Raw genomic sequence first — 14,981 nt, 5'->3', positions numbered from 1 at the left:
CCCCCTCCCCAAAACCTTTGTCCCCTTACCTTCTGGGCGACCTAAGAAGTCTCAGAAGGGCAGCAGGGATTGGATCCTCACAGGGGGCTTATTTAAGGAGAAGCAAGTGGCCAAGGCTTGCCCCCCTTGTCTGGGCTACAAAGCTAAGTGTAGACAGGCTGAGTTGGAATCTATCAGGAAACTCCGTTCAGTAGATGAAAAGCTGAAAAAAATAAAAGGAAAAGTGGAAGAAGGAGGCTGGGTTTCCATAGAATCGCCAAGAAACCTGCAGGGTTGCACCCTCCTCTTCCTTCCTTCCCTCTTGGGCTCGGGTTCAGGTCCTCCAGACCCCAGAGAGGGGCCTGCCTTCCTTCTGCCGGCTGTTGCTGGGCTCTGGGGAGGGAGGGTGAACCGGAGGTCCTGAGGCTTTGCCTCCTTCCTGGGGGAGCAGAGGAAGAGAGGGAGACCCTCCTGGGATCTGCCCGCCCCTCCCCAAACTGGCAAGGAGCCAACCCCCCTCCCCCCCCCCCGGAAGCTGCACCTTAACCATCTCCAGCCTTGGCCCGTTGACTGGCGGCGCCTCTTTGGTGAACCGCAGAGGAGTGGAAGGGAGAACCTGATCTCTCCTGAGCGGGCACCCACTTTGGGGGCACTTGGGGGGATACTTTGGGGGTTGGATTAGCTGGGGCCGGTTGCAAGTGGGGAAGAAAATAAAGCCGCTTTTGCTGCACCAGTGGGAAGAAAACGCCACCAGCAGCAACGTGTGAGGTGATCACGTGAGAACGAAAGGTTTGTTTCCAAACAAATCTGATGAACGCAGACAGCTTTACAGACACACACGCGGTCGGAGTTGCTCTCCATTGAGTCAGCAGGGAAACCAACTTTGGAGGCAGCTGAAAAGCCAAAGCAAGCTGGGCCAGGGTTGGGGGGGGACCTGAGATTTGGGCAGAATGAACCTAATTCCTTCCTTTAAAAGTCCTTTCGCAAATGGCTCATGTTTACAGGTTAACCCGTCGTAATTAATTGACCGAGGAGAGGGAGCTGTGCCAGGGATGGGCGTGGAAGGCTATTCTGTGCAACTTAGAATGGGAGGGAGGCTGAGGGGGGCAGGGGGGGCAAGTGGAGTCCTTCACTTTTGAGATAAAAAAAAAGAAATAGGCAGGGTTGCCCCTCTCTGCTCGCTCTTCAGCCCTGCTCTGGGAGGGTCCGGGCAGCTGTGCCGGCTCAAGGGTGTCCGTGTGTCCCCTTGGAGGGCGAAACCCCTGGGCTGCGGGAGGCAGCCCTGCTCCGCTTCAGCGTCTAAAGGTGGAGCATTCAGAAGCTCCAAGTCGGACCGTTGGTTCTTCTCGCTTTGCAGAGCCTGACGAGGTAGGCTGGCTCCTCTCCTGCCAGCCCTCCCACTCTCCAGCGCCCGGGGCCCTGCTTGGAACCTCCCCTCCGGAGGGTTTGGCTTTCCTGCCCCCAGGCCCGTCCCGCGTCCAGGCGGTGGAGTGGCAGATCCCCCGAGGGCTCTCGAGGCAGTGACCTCGAAACCAAACCCATCCCAGGCCCCCCAGTTCCTCCCCTCCTTCCCCATGGCACTGACCATGATTGAAGGCCTTCCCGTCTTGCAATGAGGCTGAGGCCCCTGGAAGAGTTGGGGGGCCTTCCTCCCCTCCTGCTCTCGCCTAACCAGCGTGGCTTCCCAATTCTGCCTGCCGCACAAGTCAGCATCAGACTGAGCAAATCTAAGATGAAAACCTCTGAAAGGCAGCCGAGCACAATTAGGTATGGGAAGCACGAGGAGGAGCTGAATCTGCAAGAATGGCCCTTTTGAGGGCAAAGTGCTTTCATTCTGCTTTGGAAAGAGGGCTGCACCCTATTTTCCCCTTTAGAGCCTCTCCCTTGATGGGGCCCCAGAGATTGCCTCTCCTTGTGCACCAGACCCACAAAATAGGAGAATCCTAGCTTTGAATCGGGACCCCCAAGGGCCTGGCCAGGGATGCTGCTCCTAAGGCAGAGGCTGCCTGGCTGTTGTTGCGTTCAGCAGAAGCATTTCTCACACCAGGGTGGCCTGGTGCTTGGCAGAGAAGCCGTGGGCAGGAGGGAGCCACCAGCAGGCTAGCTCAGGGCTCTCCAACTTTAAGAGCTGTGGACTTCGACTCCCAGAATTCCCTAGCCAGCGTGGCTGCGTTCGAACTTTAAGGATCGACCTACTGCTATGATGGCGAACCTATGGCAGGCATGCCACAAGTGGCATGCAGAGCAATTTGTGTGGGCACGCGATCCCCAGACAAACTTACCTCACTGCGCATGCACGCACCTCCCGGCTGATTTTTGGCCCATTTGAGGCTTTTTGGCCTCCCAGAGGCTTGAAGGAAGCCTCTGCAGCCTTTGGAGGCCGAAAAACAGGCCTGTTTCATCACTTCCTGTATTTCCGGAAATACCGGATGTGATGAAACGGGCTCATTTTTTGGCTTCCAAAGGCTGCAGAGGCTTCCTCAAGCCTCTGGGAGGCCGAAAAAGGCCTCAAATGGGCCAAAAATCAGCCGGGAGGCGCAGTGCAGGTAAGGGGGCCGCGGGATGGAGGGATCGCATGCGCATGCACGGGGGCGTGGGGGCGCGTGCATTGCCTTCTAGGGTCTGGCACGTGAGCGCACACGCAATTTTAGGCACAGGAGCCCCAAAAGGTTAGCCATCCCTGATCTACCGCATGGCTGGCTGGGGGATTCTGGGAGTCGCGGTTCACGAGCCTGAAAGTTGCCATGTCTGGATTCCCCTGAGCCAGAGGGAAACTTGCAGCCCTGCAGCCAGTGGCGAAGGAGAGGCTCCCCTTCCCGCCAAGGACTTGGAGAATCTGGGCCCACCGCCAGAAAACGAAGGAGTGGGAAACTGGAAGGGTTTGTGCTCTGCCTTCTATTTTTCCATCCTCATCCTCCCCTTCCTCATCTCCATGACCATCTCTCTCTCTCTGTCTCTGCCCCCTCCTCTTATTATGCATCTCCCTATCCAGCTCTGGAAGAGGTGGGACCCCACTACGTCTCCGTGGTGCCAGATGGGACCTCCGGACTAGACCGGTCTGAGCTCCTGGCACCCCTACAGCCACTTTGGGAGGGAAGGGCCTTTCCAGTTCTGACCCAAAGGCTCACAGGCATGACGTGCAGGCAGAGGCCCTCAGGAACGACAAGGGACGCCTCCGGGCGGCCCAGCTCTTGCGCAGCGCAGCCAGGCCAAGGATGAGCTGGTGGGAGAGGAAAAACGGCAACATTTTGGAAAGTCCCCTGTTTACTCAGCCTCTCCCCAGTTTGGTTAATTCCATCTCCCAGTTCTGCAGAGTTCTTAGAAACACATAACCTGCATGGTAAGGTTGGACCTGCCAGGAGCAGCTAGAGGAACACCTGGGTGTTTGTGCAGGCCGGGGCCAGGAGGAAACAGCCCCTGGCCTTCGCAGGGTCCCCGGTCTCCAAGCGGGAAGATCCAATCCAGAGTCTCTTAAGCCCTTTGAGAGACGTTTCCTTGCAGCCCCCAGCACCACCATCTCTCTTCCGAACCGTTCCATCCTGCAAGCTCCCCCCAGTCAGGAGAGGCTGATCTGGGCTTCCTGGAGCCCAGCTGAGCTGCAAGGGAAGGTCCCCTCAGCTGTGATTTGGCCTGGTGGCCCTCAGTGGCAACCAGCCGTCACAACAGGAGGACCTGCCCAGGAGAACCGCTGGGAACCGCTTCATTGCTGGAGCCTGGTTAGGGGTTTACTTGCCCCGCCACACTTACGAAATAACCAGGCTTGTGGCCACCCCACAGCAGCCTCCTCTCTGCCTGCAGCCTCTCTTGCTTGGCCTGCCGACCTGGGGATGCTTCTCCTCTCTCTCCTAGGACACCCACCCGCCTCAGGTCCTCCTGAGCTTTGCTACTTCCGTATCTGCCCCTTCCTAAAAAGCCCCGCTGGCTCCGTTGAGTTGCCCCCCTCCCTGCCCTCCTGGCCCTTCCTCCCCATGTTGTCATTCTAAGGCTAAGTTGGCCACTCTGCAGTTTCTGTCAAGAAGGTTCCAGAACCGAAAACCCTGAAGGCGAGCGCCAATTAAAGCTTAACGCACACCTGCTTGACGAGGACAAGAACAAAAAGCTAATTTATTTGGGGAGGGAGGGGGTTGAGCTGCTCTCGTTCCAGGTCTTGTTTCATGAGCTTCATGCACAGAAGCCGGAGCCATTCCGTTTCCAGGGTGAGTGTGGCACGTCCAATAAAACCACCTCAGTGGCGGCCGTGCTTATGAATGGCTTTCGAGGGCTGGGAGATGGCCGCCTTCTCTGCTGAGAACAGCGCTTCTCAGCCTTCCCCCTCCACCTCTTGCAGCCACTCGGTTTTCCTCCAATCCTTGTTTTTGGCCGCTGGGGTGTCCAGAATAGTCCGGAGGGAACTGGACTGGCTGGAGCTTCCGTCATGTCCAGCTCAGGTGCCTTTGCTCCAGCCAAGGGATCGCACATGGGATCAGCACTGGGAAGTGTGGTGGAATCTCACACTCACACAGACTGCGGGGAGGGGTGAAGAGGGGACCGAGAGTAGAGTCCCTGCACTGCCCCACAACCCCAAGGGCGGGCAGGCAGGCAGTCTGGCGAGAATCTTGTACTATGGGGGACTAGCAACGAGGCCTCGGCTAGAGGCCGTTCATGGGTGGCTCTGGCTGCTAGAGGGGGCTCCAGTCTCTGGGCCCCTGGTCGTTAGCGGGGGGGCTGAGTGGATCTTCGGAGGTGCCGAAGACGGGAGGAGCTCCATTCTCCATGCTGAATCTCCTCCCAGCCAGGTGAAAATCTTCTTTTTCTGATTGCCTGACTCTTTTGCTCCGGCATGGAGTCCTGCTCCCGGGATTCTGGACAGGAGCCCCCAGAATTCCCACCTGTGGCAAAGGTCCACTGGATTGGAGAAGGCTGTGATATGCTAAGAGGACAATGGGCCAGTTCCCTTTCAATGACCTTGTGGCGGGTAAGTAGGATGAAAATAGACGCTTACCTGGGAACAGGTGGAAATACTTGCTGTGTGATCTCCCCTCTGCCCTCGCTAGGTGGGTTCCGTTTTCCCTTCTCGGGAACATGGCCTGCCAGCACTGCCCTACCTTGGAGGCCTCTGGGAATAACCCCAACTCTGAAGGCCTCATTCCCTCATCTCCCCTCCAGGGCTGGGTGTCGCTCACTGCAGCAAATGCCTCTTTTTGATGGTTGTCTGCATGATTGCCCCACAATCTGTTCTTGGCCATTTGTGGTGATTTGGACGCGGTGTTGCTTAGCAAGACAGGGACGACTTATTTAGGGTTTAGGTTGTTTGGAGGAGGTGAATTGCCCACTGTGGAAGTGACTCTTATTGTTTTAACGTGTTGCGTTGTTGGGGCAGAAGTGGGTTGGCGGCGAAAGGAAGGTGGGTTTCCCAGCCCACCCATGAAGCGTGCAGGGATGAAAGCACGTTAGGGGCGTTGTGGCGAAGGGCCTTTTCAGGGGGCGAGGGGCGGGGAAGGCTACCCAGAAGATCAGAAGGTCCTTTGGTGGCTTGTGGGTTCACTCCATTTGCCCACCAGGTTCTGCAGAGTTTTAGCTGGCACAAATACAGTTATGAATAACTGAGGGGTTGGCTTGATGGAGTTTTTTAAAATTTCTTTATATGCATAATTAAACTTGATGACTAACAGCTTGGATGTGTTTGCTTTTTCCTTGAGATAAGAAGGCAGAAACCACATTTTTTTAATGGAGTTAATCCAGCCGTGGTGGGCAGGTGGGGACTGAGTAGAAGGGTCCTTGGCGCCCTCCAAGCTTGCTTGTTTCCTTGCAGACGTTTCACGACCCTAACTAGGAAACATCATCAGTGATGGGAATGACTGCTACAGGTAGCTCTGATGATGTTCCCTAGTTGGGTCATGAAAGGTCTGCAAGAAAACAGGCAAGCTCGGAGGGCGCCAAGGACCCCTCATTTCAACCCTGAGCTACAAACCTTCTCCTTTGAAGTGGGGGTCGTGTAACTGTTGCAGGAAAATTGGAAGACACAATCTTCGGTAGAAGTGGAGAGTTGAGCCTGGCCGGCCCAAGAGAGCGTGCCAGGCCACAGGTGCAGAGACGTACGTGGGAAGAAGCAGCTCCCAGGGTCACGAGCCAGGAGCCCCTCCAATGAAAGGTCTCCCCTTGCTGACTTTCACGGGGACTCTGGGATGGAGCCCCACCCCTCCTCCGGTCTTAACACAAAGCCACCCTTTCTTTTCTCTCTTGCCCTTTTTGCAGGATGAGATGTCCACCTTTTTCCAATTTGGGGCCTCCATCCAACAGGAGGCCATCACCATGCTGAAGTTCATGCAGTACTACGACTGGCACATCTTCTCCGTGGTGACCAGCATTTTCCCCGGCTACCGGGACTTCATCAGCTTCGTCAAGCACACTGTGGAGAATAGTTTTGTGGGCTGGGACATGCAAAGCGTCGTCACTCTCGACGCGGCCATCGGAGATGCCAAGTCCACAATTCAGCTGAAGAAGATCCACTCTTCGGTCATCCTGCTCTATTGCTCCACGGACGAGGCCGCCTTCATCCTGGACGAGGCCCGGTCCCTGGGCTTGACAGGCTACGACTTTTTCTGGATTGTCCCCAGCTTGGTCAGTGGGAAGATGGAAACCGCCCCCGACAATTTTCCGGCGGGGCTGATTTCAGTGGCCTACGATGGGTGGGACTACAGTTTGGATGCTCGTATCCGGGATGGCCTTGGGATTATCACAACGGCCGCTGCAGCCATGCTGGAGAAGTATTCCTTCATCCCTGAGGCCAAGACCAGTTGCTACGGGCAGTCGGAGTACAATGAGCAGCCATCTCACATGCTTCACAAGTAAGGCTTCTTTTGTTCCTTAAAGGCCCGGGAAAGAAAACCGCCCGTTTTGGAGAGGTCGAGCGACGCTTGCCCGTGTCAGCTGGGCGCAGGCTTCGTCCACGCAGGGAAGCCTCAGCCGCTGCCTCCAGCGGCCTTGTAGGTCAGGCCAGTCTGATAGGGGCTGCGGCAGGGAGGAGGGAAGGGAACAAACCCAACTAGGCTGCTTAATTTAGCCAGGAAACACCCTGAAGAATCTGGTGGGTTGTTGACAGCCGGTTCAAGGGAGCCAGGACGGCTGCAGGCAGCAGCTCCTTCTAGCAAGGACTTGGAGCGATGCTGCTCGTCTCGTCTGCGTGTGGCTGGAAAGCCAGATTTCATTCCTAAGGCCTTGAGCCAGGAGGAGGCGAGCCTGGAGCCGGGGATGCCACTGGACGCCCAGTGGATTGCTTTCCTCTGACCTTTGCCGCCTGTCCCACTCAGCCCAGGCTGCCCTTCGTGGGGGGCGTTCTCTCGGTCGGTGCTCGGGCCCTCAGCCCTCCCCAGACTCCAAGCTGTCTTTCCCAGCAGCTCCAGGCCGAGAACGTTAAGCAGTGCCAGTCGGCACAGAGGCCAGCGCTCCCTGGCTGTCTCGGTGGAGAAGGAAGGAAAAGTGACCTTGGAAGGGGGAGGGCCGAGCTCCGAGGAGGGTCAGATTAATATTCAGAAACCATCCCACAGGAATCCTGGAGATGCAGCCTCCAACCTTGGCTGCTGTAACCTGAATGCAAATCAGGAGCAGGTTTGAAAAACCGTCCTGACTCCTGGAACCGTTCCGGGGTTGCCTTTATTTTTATATTTCCTCCTTTAATGGCCAGTGACTTTTGTTTCCTCTTGGCGTTTGGGGTCGTGGCCCATCTCTGCAGGTAGGGAATAAACGCGAGGGATAATGGTTGGCCAAGGGCTGCGTTCGTGGCCTGTCAAAGGTGCTAAGGCAGCTACCTGTCCCCCTAAACCCCTCTCCCCTTTTCCCAGGGGGCACCTCTCAGCAGCCGCTCACCTTCATCACTCTGCAGCGTGCTTTTCCCAAAATGTGGACCGCTTTGGGCAACACAAACCACGAATACGGACACGATCTCACCCGTGGACCAGCACTGATCATTCTGCAGCCAGAAGCCTAGAGGGTCACTTTAGAAGGAAAGGAAAGCTGAACCTCCCCCCTCCCTCCCTCCCTCCCTCCTCCCTCCCTCCCTCCCCCCTCCCTCCCTCCCTCCCTCCCTCCATGAAAGACGTGCGAAAGCCTTGAGCCAGGCGCTAGTCTCCAGCCCCCCGGAAGCTGAGATTTGCTTCTCTTGCCACGCCCTTCTCTTCTAAGGACGGGGGGCACGGAGTCACTGGCTGGGCTCCCAACCCGGTCCCAAGGCCACCATCCTGACCCAACCTGGCCACTTACTGAGGTCTCCCCCAGCCCTGGGCAGCAGCCATTGGGGGAGCAGCTCAGTGGGAAGCTGCTGTCCTTGGTGCTGCAAGACGCAGCTGCAGTTTCTCCCCCAGGAGCCTAAACCACGAATGGTGCTGCTTGACCAACTCCTCCACCCTTCCTGCTGGCCTTGGGCCACAAAGGCAGCAGCATCCCAGGATGACAAGCACATACTTCAGCGTCTCCCTCTCTTGCTGGCTCGCTCGCTCGCAAGGCCGTGGCTTCAATGGGCACAGGAAGCGATGAGGAGAAAAGCTGCATTGAAGCAGCGAGAACGGGGGGGGAGCTGGGAGGACAGGGCGGCCCTGGGCTTTTCGGGCCTGGGAAAGGCCCCCTTCGCCAGCACTGGGACGCCTAGAGACGGGGCCCAAGTCTGTAACCATCTGCCTGCAGGCTTTCATGCTGCAAAAACTAAAGTTGCTGGGGAGGGTGGGGGCAAGACAACCACGTGACTTCGGCCCCGTCTCTAGGCGTCCCAGTGCTGGCGAAGGGGGCCTTTCCCAGGCCCCGAAAAGCCCAGGGCCGCCCTGTCCCTCCCAGCTCCCCTGTTCTCGCTGCTGTCAATGCAGCTTTTTTCCTCATCGCTTCCTGTGCCCATTAAAGCCACGGCAGGCCTTGCGAGCGAGCCAGCAAGAGAGGGAGACGCTGAAGTATGTGCTTGTCATCCCTGGGATGCTGCTGCCTTTGTCCACTGTTACCAGCCTGCACAGCCCTTTCCACACCAAATGCCTCCGTTGAATGCCCCCCTACCCCGTTTGCCTCTTGTACTGTCAGACCACGAAGGAAGGCAGGCCGGGAGCCCGGAAGCCGTGGCCAGGATGGGGGTGAACGGTTGACTCCTCTGCTCCCTTCTCGCTGGCCAAGGGCTTAAGGCTCCTGAACCCTACGTCACCTGGGAGCTTCCAAAGACTTCATGGAAAAGCAACTTGGAAGGGAAGGAAGTTGTGAATTAAGGGCAGAAAAAATGGAAGGGGAAGAACCTTTTAGGGACCAGGATAGATTGAGAAGATGGAAGGTGGTTGAGTCAGACGGTGTAGAGCATTTGCCACGGTCAACTCGCCACGGGACAAGAGTTACGCCAAGATCAAGGAAAGGGTGGAATAGGATCATTAAAGAAAGGATGCAAAAGGAGGGGTAGAATGAAATGGGAACGACAAAAATTAAAACAATGTTTTATTTATTTTAAATAATTACATTGAATTGTTCAATAGTCCTGTGGTGAGTGGGCTGCAGCATGTTGTTCTGTTGGAGGGACCAACAACAGAAGTTTCTTTTGTGTTATTTTGCTTAAAAAGGTTTGTCTTGAGAGGAGCTAAGTTCTTAGCAACCACATGGAAAAAGTTTGCTGCAGATATCGAGGCTTTTCCAATTTCTTACTCTAACCTGTTGGGATTTTCTGGTGTTCCCCATCCAGCTCTTAAATTACTCTGCAAGCACCAGGGTCTGTCTGTCTGTCTGTCTGTCTGTCTGTCTGTCCACAGCTTTTGAGTGTTGCTCAAGAATGCTCCTTCCTCAGGACTCTTGGCCTAGATATCCCTTGCAGTGATTTCATCTGACATTACTAGCATTCCACTGATTGGAAAGCCAAGAAGCCAACAAGGCTGCACATCAGTAGAGGACCAAACTGACGTTAGAAGTTGAAGCCGTCCATTATGGGAAAGGTGCCCTGGGCCATTCCCTGGAGAAGGGGAGGCTGTAGCCCATTTCCTTGATTAGCAGGTCGAGCTGAGGCCTGGAGGGTTGAAAGGACTGGCGTAAAGTTAGGGAGCCTTGTAATGGGCGCCTGCCTGTGTGTGGAATTCAGACCAGGCAGGTGGGGAATCAGGAGAGCGCGGGTCAGGCAAGGGGCTTGGCCTTCCTCCCCAGCTCACCCCTCCCTCCCTTTTGGGCGAAGGAGGAGGGACGCAAAGGTGTGCTGTGACTTCACCTTCTTCCCAGTCATGGTGGAAACGTGTCTGCGCTGCTGCCGCCCATTCGTCACGAGAGCCAAGTATCTTTTCCAGCGGGAGGGACTGTCTCTCTCCCGAGGTGGCCGGGGAAACCTGGGAGGGAGGTGACCGGTCCTCTTCCAGAGGCACCGGATGGCCCCTCACAAGGAGCTGGCTGGGCATCTGCAGCACCCCTGGGAGGGGGTCGGTCTGCCCCAGGTGGAGAGGGGCCCAGGGGGCCTGGGGCACCTTCCTGAGGTGCTGGCTGGCAGGGACCAGGAAGGGGAGAGGGGAAGCCCCCAGGACCTGTCCAGGGAGAGCCCTACTCAGACTCCAAGCACAGCCGCAGCTGCCGCCGCCAGAGAGTCCCACCACCAACACTCCGGTGTCAGCTGGGGCCGACTTAGCAGCCAGAGGCCGTTTCTTCTCCTGGCTGCCCGGCTGCCGGGTCCTGGCCGGCCTCCACGAGGAGGTTGGGGGGTTGGGTGTTTCTCTCCCATTACGAAGAGGAGGAACGTTTGGCCCAGGACAGGCAGGTTGAAGACAGGAGCCTGCAAAGGTTTTCCCTTCCGGTGTTTGGGCTTCCGGTCGCTAATGCGTCCTTTCATGCCACGGGCAGAGATCCCCACCATTCCTCTTCCCTGGGCATTCCCGAAGGGAGGCGGGTGTGGATGCCCCCCCCCCCCCGGCTTAGATAGGTGCCTCCATCCGGATCGGTTTTGTCCCACCTTCCTTGCCGCTCAGCAAGGGCTCCGGATGTAACGCAACGGCTAGAAGTTCAAAGCGTGAATTAGTGGAGACTGAAACCAACTGAGGGTTAAACGCCCGGCAGAAGCGATGCTGCAACTTTGCAGAGTGAAGGGGGAAGGAGCAGGCAACTCCTGTGGAGTGTGTGTGTGTGTGTGTATGTGTGTGATCCTGGGAGCAAAGCAGCAGAGGCCCCCTTGCAGGTGTGAGGCAGGTGTGAGACCCAGCGCAGACCTTTTGAGGCAGGAATTGTGGGATCCACCTGCTTTTAGGCTGGTTGGCAGCCTCGTCTGCTGCATTCTGCGTCAGTCGCCGCTTCTGGGGCCTCCCCACTCCAAGCATGTTGCAGTGATCAAGTTGGTATCAGGCCGTCAAGCGAGCCCAGTTTATCGCAGGCGCCTCTTGATCCGGCCTCCCTTTGCCCATTGCTGTCCTCCTCCTGCGTGTTTCGGGAAGGGTGCCGAGCGGTGGGGTTCCTCCGAGAGGACGCCCAGCACCTCAAGTGTTTGGCCCCTCCAGCGTAAGGAGATTGTTTCCACGTAGTGTTTTTTACTTGCTTCTTAACTGCCGTTGCAATGGTTGTGAGAGTGGTCGTTGTGCACTCTGCACCAGAGTATATCGCACAGGCACACAGCCTGTAATAGTGTGTTGGCTGCCCTGCCAGATTTCAGGTGCTTTCAGGTGGTTGCTCCCAAAGGTGAGGTTTGACTAAAACAGCCTCCTTCCCACACTGTTCCTGTCCTTGTTTTATCTCGTTGCTTATTTTATCCCTCAGGACGATCATTTTTCACTGGTTTTCATGGCGGGGTGTGTCCCTGTGCATGTGCAAGCCAGACCGGACCCTCGAACTGGGCCGAGTTTGCAAGCGGCCCCCTCTGCTTTCCAGGAAGGGCTCAAGCCGGACGGGCTCCTGGGCAGATTCCAGCCACCAGACTGGCCCAGGCTGGAGCGGTCCTGTTTCCCCCACTATTTTCACAGCTGGCCACAAGGTGGCCCCCTTACGTTGCCCAACCGCCTCCGAAATAAACCCCCTTCCAAAAATGGCATAAAGGATTTATGCGCAAGGCCAGGGGTCGTTTGAGAAAACCCCTCCGTCTACCTCTCGGGTGTCCGTCTCCGAGATAGGCTGGCAAACTCTCCCCACCGCTTCCTCCACTCTCTGCCACCGCAGCCCTTGGAAGGGACCCAGCAGCCTCGGGCCAAGACAGCTGCCCGCTGGGTCCCATTGGGCTTCTCTTCCTGCTTAAAGGATGTCTTTTGGAGGTAGCCGGGGAAACCGACCACTTCTTCAAAGTCCATTGAAAAGTGGACTTCCGTTTGCCAGCCCTGGTACCTGGAAATGCCACAGGTTGGACATAAGACCTGGGCCCGGAGTTCTGATGCCCATTAAGGACTCCAGCCTTGAAGATGCCCGGACAGTGGAGGGATAAGCAGTGCGGAAGGGCTGGTCATCTAAGGCCGAGTGCAGGGGACCAAGCGGCCTTTCCTTCCTGGGCATCTCCCGCTTGGCACCTCTTCCAGTCATGGTCTCCCAGCTCCTTCATGGCACCAGCCATGGTCTCCCCCTTATTGCCAGTCCCTTCTGGGTCCACTCCGGAATAGGAAGCAAATGCCGCTCTCTTCAGGGCATCTGTAGGATGGGTTGGATCCCAGCTCCTAAAAAATGGTTTTTTCACCACAAAGGGAGGATTTATAGCATATGTTTCCTCAGAGCTAATCCAGTGACTGAATTAGCTTGCTCATTAACTGCTGGACAGCTCATTAATTTCTCTTTGAACATTTCCTTTCTTTCAAGGTTTATGATGAACGTGACCTGGAAAGGCAGAGACTTATCCTTCACCACGGATGGCTACCAAGCCCAGCCGCGGCTCGTGGTCACCGTCCTCAATGAGAGCCGGGCCTGGGAGAAGGTAACCGGCGTCCCCTGGGGGAGGGCCAGAGGGTCAGCAGAGGCGGGGGGGGGGGGGCTCTGCAAAGCCAGCACTTTCACTCAGGCAAGGAGTGTGTGTGTTTGGGAGTGCAGCCGCCTTCAGAGCTTGCCTGCTCCGTTCAGGTGGTGCCTTTCCCTCCCGGGGACCGTTGGGGGCAAACGCTTTGATGAAAAGGTGGAGCTATTCCTAAAGCAGCCGCCTCTTTCTTGGGGAGGCAGGCCCTCCACCTGGACAGCCCAAGAGCCCCGAAAGGCGCCCACGGGGGTCTCAGGCAGGAAAAGGTGGGCAACCTGGGATCTTGCAGAGTCCGCAGTGCTGACCCATGGAGAGCGAGAGCGGATCTCCAGCCCCCCGGGCTTGGCAGAGGTGACGCCTGCAGCCCCCTGGTTCCGTGGTGGCAGCAGGGGGGGGGGGGCTGGCCTGCAGGTTGGGGACCTTTGTTGTCAAGGAGCTCAGGGCCCAAAGCTTCCCCTGCCTCCCACCTGGGAGAAACCTGAGCAGCCAGATCAGATGGGCTGGATGGGTTTAGGACGGCTAGGCTGGCCCTAACCCCTCAAAGGAGTTTTAAGGAGGGGTGCCGGTCGATGCAGGCTCCTTTCCCTGCCTGGATGCAGCTGGGGAATCAGTTTAAACAGAAAGGCAATCGGTCTCACCCCGGTGGGGAAAAGCCCCCCTCTTTTTAGCCTCCTTCATCCTTACATTTGCGTAGGATTGGCCAAGTTTGAAAACTGAAGGTGTCTTGAAATGGGGGCCTTTCCTGTGTAGGGGAGGAAGGCCTGGTCTGGTGTAAAGTAAGGCCAGGCCTACCAGGCCAAGAACCAACGCTAGGTAGCTCAGTGCTGCTCCTCTTATTATAAAGCTGCAGTAAGAGAGTCTTGCGTCACTGAATGCGCCCCCTCCTGCCTCCCCTTCTCTCCCTCTTGTGAGGCAAGGAGGGGCTTGTCGTGTGCCTTTCCTGGCCTGGACTCTGGCCCGCTTCTCTGACCGCAGAGGCTGCTCTTCCTCCCGTCCTGCAAGGCCGTCCCCTCCACCCTCTGCCCCCTTCTTACTTTCTGATGATTTCATCTGATTTTCTTCCACTGGAGCAGAGCAAGGGCGCACATTTAAAAAAAAAAAAAGCCACCCACATATAGGTAAAATATTTGCAAAGACCATTTTTAAAGATCCCCCCTCAAAATGGTCTTTCTGCAGCAGGAAGCAGCTGTTTGCGGCTATTGTGTGCCTTTGCCAAAAAACAATGAAAATAAATGCCGCATGGGATTTAATAGGGGAACACGTTGTCTAGTTTTTTTGCCCATTAAAACAATGCGTTGACTAAACATTGCCATTTAATTAGGATTAATAATTATTTTAATGCCAGAGCTGGTGGAAACATGACCTGGCTATTTGAAGTGTGGCTGGACGTGTGTTGGATTATTCTGAAGTTCCATAACAGGGAAGGCTCTGTGTGTGCGTGTGTGAGTGTGTGTGTCTACTTCAACACTGCAAACTGGAGACCTGAAGGGTCCGTCTGGGTGAGAGTTCCTGGCTGGGCAGTCGAGCAAACAGACTCCAATTGTGGTCCGAGGTTCCTGGATTGAAAGCATTTTGTCCTGGAGAAGAGCTTGGACTCCAGCAAGAATTCCTGGTTGATATGCCAGCATTTCTGCTTCTGCTCAGAGGATTCATCCCTGCGGCCTGGCTGCCTGCGCCGTGATCTGCAAAAATAAACAGCAGCCCTCTTTTTTTTAAAATCTGAATTCATCCCTGTAAAGAGAGGAGGGGAGAGGAGGGGGGCAAGCAGGGCCACTCCCCTCCCTCTGTCCCCTTCTCCCCCAGTGGTTCGTTGCCCAACTTCACCAGGTCTTCTCGTCCTGCTGAAGGGCCAAGAGCAAACAATAGATACAAACTCAAGGTTAACCGCACCAAATACGACTTCGGCAATCACAGAGCGGTCGATGTCTGGAATCCTCTGCCTGACTCTGTGGTTTCTTCCCCAAACCCCAAAAACTGTAACCTTAGACTGTCTACCGTGGACCCCACCCCTTTCCTAAGAGGCCTGTAGGGGGCCTGCATAAGCGCACCAATCGTGCCTACCGTCCCTGTCCTATGGTTTCTTTTATTTTTCTTACATGTATCGATGTATTCATAA

At 56.2% G+C, this 14,981-nt stretch overlaps 1 protein-coding gene across 2 annotated transcripts in view; it reads left to right on the top strand.

The window, feature by feature from the left end:
- Nucleotides 1-14,981, top strand: part of GRIN2A (glutamate ionotropic receptor NMDA type subunit 2A) — a 60,863-nt gene that overhangs the window by 32,842 nt on the left and 13,040 nt on the right. For both annotated transcript variants that reach the window (XM_087942306.1, XM_087942305.1), the window contains 2 exons: nt 6,214-6,806; nt 12,715-12,829. In XM_087942306.1, coding sequence (XP_087798432.1) covers nt 6,214-6,806; nt 12,715-12,829 — 708 coding nt within the window. The remainder of the gene's footprint in view (nt 1-6,213; nt 6,807-12,714; nt 12,830-14,981) is intronic.

This window comes from Notechis scutatus, chromosome 12 (genome assembly GCF_049901735.1).
Source record: "Notechis scutatus isolate UNSWTSFEM ecotype Mainland chromosome 12, rNotScu1.2, whole genome shotgun sequence".
Classification (NCBI taxonomy): Eukaryota; Metazoa; Chordata; class Lepidosauria; order Squamata; family Elapidae; genus Notechis; species Notechis scutatus.
The sequence above is the reverse complement of the archived record's forward strand: the minus strand, read 5'-3'. Positions and strand labels throughout refer to the sequence as shown.